General features: G+C 28.7%; 1 protein-coding gene across 12 annotated transcripts in view; it reads right to left on the minus strand.

Moving 5' to 3' along the window:
• The window catches only part of LOC116844557 (voltage-dependent T-type calcium channel subunit alpha-1G-like), a 173,387-nt gene that overhangs the window by 44,494 nt on the left and 122,793 nt on the right, over window positions 1–6,100 (minus strand). For 2 of the 12 annotated variants that reach the window (XM_032816238.1, XM_032816228.1), the window contains one exon: window positions 205–325. The exons of the other annotated variants lie outside the window; for them this stretch is intronic. In XM_032816238.1, coding sequence (XP_032672129.1) covers window positions 205–325 — 121 coding nt within the window. The remainder of the gene's footprint in view (window positions 1–204; window positions 326–6,100) is intronic. 12 annotated transcript variants of the gene reach the window in all.

A 6,100-nucleotide genomic window follows, 5' to 3' on the forward strand; every position in this document is an offset into this window, starting at 1 on the left:
ATATATATATATATATATATATATATATATATAAATAAATATATATATATATAAATAAATATATATATATATATAATATAGGCAATATACACTATATATATATGTATATATGTATATATATATATATATATATATATAAAGAAGTAAAAAATGCCCTCGAGAAGATACGTGGAAAAGTATCCGTGTTTTTCTTTTTTTTTGTACCTGAAACACCGTCACAATAGCCCAGAGTAACGAGTCAAAGTTTTTCCTATCACACTCGACGTCAGAGGTGCCTTTCATCGTTTCACAGAATTTGCAACCAAACAGGTTCATCCCGAGAATACTACAACACAACGAAACGTGCAATGTACTTCTTTATCCAGATATATGTGTGTGTATATATATATATGTATATATATATGTATATATATGTATATATATATATATGTAGATAAAAATAAAATAAGAGAGAAAAAGAGAGAGGAAATGTAAAGAGGAGGAGGTTGGCGGAGGGGGGAGAGATGGAAAGAATGAGAAAGAGAAAACTCAACTCAAAAAAATTATGACTTATAAAGCGTGACTCGGCCAAGTGACTAATTACCACGATGCAGATATACGAAATATTTCAAAGACACAGAGCATGTCCTTCTAGCCACAACGACCAATTTGAAATGCACCTATCTTAGCGGAAGAAACGGTTATTGTTTATCGATTTTCAGTTTTGAGCATCAAGTGTCTTGCAAAGTATTAAACTAGACATTTGCTCGAGTAAGATATTCTTAAAATTACTCAATCTGCCAAGTTTTTGACTATCGGATAACCTCGTAGTTACCGATAACTTTGCCATTATATAATCGGCGCCATTCCCTAGATCGAAAGTTACACGATTTTCAGTCTTACCTATACGAGCATAAGGTCGAAAATCACATACGTAAATTTAGTTATAATAGGATGGCATTCATGTCGTCGACTGTACAGTTAGATGATTAAAAGTTGCCACACATTTCTTTGATGAATTCCACAACGCATTTTGTATCCAATAAAAAATTTGTTTTTTTACTCCTTAGGAAAAACGTTTTTCTGTTGGATACAGAATATTTTGTAAAATGCATGTGAAAAGTGTTGTAACCTTTAATTATTTGACGAAGCTTCAACAAAGCTTTAACATTGATTAGATTCAAACTTACTAGTCTTCTTAATTATTCCATAATCATGTAATACAATACAATGTGATGTTTTATAATATGCAAACCTGTCAACAAATAACAGGTTAACAAAATAATCAAGTCATAATGTATATCCAGATAACGATACGAATAATTCAAAAGAATATCCAGTAAACAAAGAACATTAAGTTCACATTTTGGAATGTCAATATATATATCTCTTAAAATTTTTGTTTAATATTTTCAAAATATTTATAAGATATTACTGAATAATAATCTCTCCCTGTATACTGCAAAAGTATTTTAGAAATATTGAACTGTCGAAGTTATTTCTAATGATGTTGAGATACAATGTAAATAATAACTACATATAAAACATATAAAACATAAAAACTAAAACGTTATACTATTGAATATCATGGGAATAACATTCTATTTACGATTATTTGCTTATTGTGTTTTGTTTTTCCAGTAAAACCCAACCAGTAACATTACATCAATGTTATAATTTTCTACACAATAATATAATTGTTACGCATATCGTATATTATATTGCATTTACATTGTTGAGTAGGAAATTATAAAATTAACTTTTTATTTGGCAGACGCAAAACATTCCAGGAAAAAATTCTTTAAGTGTTTAAATGAAATAATTTATGTCTTCTGAATGCAGTCACATTGTTTTCAAAATATTATCTTGAAAATACACTTTCAAAAATGATTTTTGTCATCTGGTGGCAAAAATCCAAATTGCTAAGACGAACAGAACAGGTAACCAAATGTTGCTCTAAAGTAATAGTATAAATAAAACGTCTTGCATTTATCATTTTTGCATATAACTCATGGGTAAGCTTATGTTGTTTGAGAGTAACATTGCCGAATAAAAAGTTAATATAATGTTATTATTAGTTGATATAATGTTACTATTAGTTGGTATAATGTTACTATTAGTTAATACAATGTTACTATTATAGGTTAAAACTCTATTGAAGCTTAAAGTGATTTTCTCCAAACATCGATTAATCTAATCGACAAAATTAATTAGTAGATTTGCCAACAGTAATTTCTAACTATGTATATGTAATTGTACGTGCTAACTAATAATCACAAATCAATAATTTGGTAGCAGTCATTTGGTATCAATAAATTGGATAGCAGAATAGAGCAGTTAATGCTTTGATAGCTATTTTTAGTACAAATTATAAAGAAAGAACACGAGATTCCAACAACGAAATGTCTTATTTCCCACAACTTTGCTGCCTGAAGTAAACTGCGTTCCGAGTTCACTGCCAGTACTGAAAATCTATAGTTCATGTTACGTATACCATATCTACTATAGGATATATATAGTAATTCGCAGTCGCGATATACATGTAGAACGTTGAAATAATTGGGAAAATGATATATCATTTTGTAATTTTCACAAGATTTACTCCGTAATTAATTAAAACATGAACCAATGAGCGCATAGGAAGCAGTAGAACGGATTCTGTAGAGGTGTCTAAAAAGGATAGCTGTCAATATGTAAGAAGAATAGTTTACTTCTGACGAATTTGAGCAACGACGAATAACAGTTGATTTCGAGAGGCAGAGTAACGAACGGTATATGACACACAGCCGCGTGCTGAAATCAGCTGTTGCATTTATATTGTTGAATAGGAAATAATAAAATTATCTTTTTATTTGGCAGACGCAAAAAAGGTCAAGGAAAAAATTTTGTAAGTGTTTAACCCTTTAAGGCGCATAATTCATAGGACATTCTAGTAACTTCTTTTTAGTGAAATATTGTCAAAAACACTCTAAATAGCACATTTATAAGATTTCTGCCCAATCCTAAGTGATCCTTATTGGTATCAGTGATACTTAAAGGATTAAATGAAGTAATTGATGTTTTCTGAATGTAGTTATATTGTTTTCAAAATATTATTTTGAAAATGTACTTTCAATGATTTTTGTCATCTAATCCCGATGAAAAATTTTTCATGCAAAATTATGAAATTTGTCCATACATAATTATGTATAATTATATATAATCATATAAAATTATATATAGTTATACACAATTATGTATAACAATATATATAATTACATATAAATCTATGCATAATTATATAAAATTATATATGAATTTATATAAATATATTATTATACATAATTATGTATAATTACATATATAAGTAATTATACATAATTATGTATAATTACATATATAAGAATGTATGAACATGAATGGACAAATTTGATACATAATAATATATAATTATGTATAATTATATATAATTTATATAATTTTATATATAATTATACATAATTATGTATAATTACATATATAAGAATGTATGAACATGAATGGACAAATTTGATACATAATAATATATAATTATGTATAATTATATATAATTTATATAATTTTATATAATTATATATGAAAAATTTTTCATTGGGATGGCAAATATCCAAACTGCTAAGACGTTGACGAACAGAACATGTAAATGTTCTCTAATGTTTCTCTAAAATAATAGTATAAAAAAAGCGTCTTGCAAACTCATGTAATTCATTGTTGTCAAGAAATCGTCAGAAGTAGGCTATTTCTTTCATACATTGACAGCTATCTTTTATTAGACATCTTTGGAGTCCGTCCTACTATTTCCCATGCATTTATTACATCATACATTTTAATTAATTACGGAATAAATATTGCGAAAATTGCGAAATGTGGTACATAACTTTATGATATTGATAACTTATGATACTGATTATTTTTAGCCGTTCTATTTCTTGTACACCGCGATCGTGCCGCAAATTGCGAGACACTCGTAGATTTTTAATACTGGCAGTGTATATGGAACGCACTCTTAATCCTCAAAGCAGACTCTTGCATCCATCGTGCTCAAACCATTTCAATTACCTAAGATTTTCTGGAGATCTGCGCACCCTTACTGGCGGGAAAAGTTTGCAGTGAGGATATTTAAGGGTCAGAAACTTGTTGGGATTAGTCAGTTCCTCGTCATCTGCCAAGAGCCAGAGTCCGGTTTCTGTTCATCAAAACTCGAATATTGAAAAACGTGCGTGTGTTTTCGTAAATATTTATTCTTTTGATGAAAGTAAATGCATTGTGAAAGTTAAATGATAATTTTGAAGTTATCATTCTAATTAGATTTTGAAGAAATGGCTATATGCTTGAAGATATCAAAGATAAATATATCTTTAAGTTCAGAAAATGTCAAAAGTTTTTACTTCGTACTTTATTTCGTTTATATTTCATGAGACATTCATTAAAAACACAAAATAAGTATAGGAGTTATTTTTTATTATTTCATAATTTTAACGCCTTTATCTTTCTTAAAATATATTTTCACCTTTATCTTTTTTTCATGCACTGCAATAATTATTTTTTTTTAAACGATAATTATATAAATTATAATTTTTTTCTTAAATTTTTCTTAAACTATAAGCTATGTACTTGAAGAAGTTCTGAAGCATTTCTTTTATAAATCAAATTTCAAAAAACTATTTTTAAATTATTAAATTTTAAAATTGTTAAAACTATTTTTAAACTATTAAATTTTTTAGATAAGCCAAGCTAACGTATGATCTTTCCTCTGAAAATAATAAGAATAAAATATTCAAAATAAATCTTTATCGAACTTAATGATTTGTGTCTTTAACGATTAATAATTTGTGTCTTTAATTAACATTTCAATACACTTACGTAAATTTTTCCAAAAGAATGCGACTAGAAGTTTTTATAGCCGTTTAGGTCTTAAAGGCGTTTAGTCGGTGAGAGAGCGCACATATTCGGCATCTTATCAGCTAGTATTGAGCAGTTATGTTCGCTTTTTAACATGAATGCGCACGCTCTTATCGAGTGGTCGTTGACAACGAAACTTTTGGGTCGTCTTGCTCCAAAATGATTTGGAATAGCATAAAATGATGTGACACAGTTGGCTACGCCAAACATCATAACGATCTATTAATATTAAGGAATCGAGCTAAACTTGATCACATTCTTTTTTTGTACATATTAACGTAATTTAATAAAGTGCAGATGCTTAAAAAAAAGATTTGCTAATATATGGACAACTAAAAATATTAACTGCACGAGCAAATTTTCTTGTTTTCATAATAAAAGTTATTTAATTGTGATAGCTAAAAAATTTGCTAATATATATAAGACACTTTGCTCTTGCAGTTAATATTTTTAGTTGTCCATATATTAGCAAATCTTTTTTTTCCGTGTGTAGATCCACGAGTTTGGTTTACGTTGATAGAAAACATGAGACCGTTTTGAGAATTAATCTTCAATTAACTTAACCAACATTTGAAGAAAATCACTCTTAATATAATCTGCTATTGGGTGATGTTTGATTATTTCGAAATATTTCGTACAGTCAGCATTAGAGTGTCTCACCTAAACCAGGCCATTTAAATATCCCATAAATTGTGACGATACAAAAAATATTTTATACGTAAATTGAATGGTATGAAGAGACCAATATGTTGCAAAAAAGATTATTTTTTCAAAGTCATTTTTTTCGGAGTTTTCAAGGTCGTCGATGTTTTTTTGCATATAAATGCATATTTTTTTTATTGCATCATGTAGCTGATGTTAAAGTATGTTCAGATATGTACGAGGGTGGTCTGAAAAGTTTCCGACCTAACAAAGATACAAGTCATTTTTTCTGAAAATTGTTTTTTATTTTTCAACATAGTCTCCTTGTAAATCTACACACTTCTCCCAGCGATGCTCCCATCTCTGTAACCCGTCGAAATAGTACTCGGCGTTTTTCTCTGCAAAATAATTGTTCACGAAGGTGATTGCCTCTTCATTTGACGAAAATCTCTGTCCTCCGAGCGCAATTTTTAGATGAGGGAACAAAAAGAAGTCGCTTGGGGCTAGATCTGGTGAGTAAGGTGGATGGTCAAGCAGTTCAAACCGTAATTCGTGGATT

The sequence above is a fragment of the Odontomachus brunneus genome, unplaced genomic scaffold, assembly GCF_010583005.1.
Source record: "Odontomachus brunneus isolate Ranch 3 - 2012 unplaced genomic scaffold, Obru_v1 Obru_scaffold_042, whole genome shotgun sequence".
Classification (NCBI taxonomy): domain Eukaryota; kingdom Metazoa; phylum Arthropoda; class Insecta; order Hymenoptera; family Formicidae; genus Odontomachus; species Odontomachus brunneus.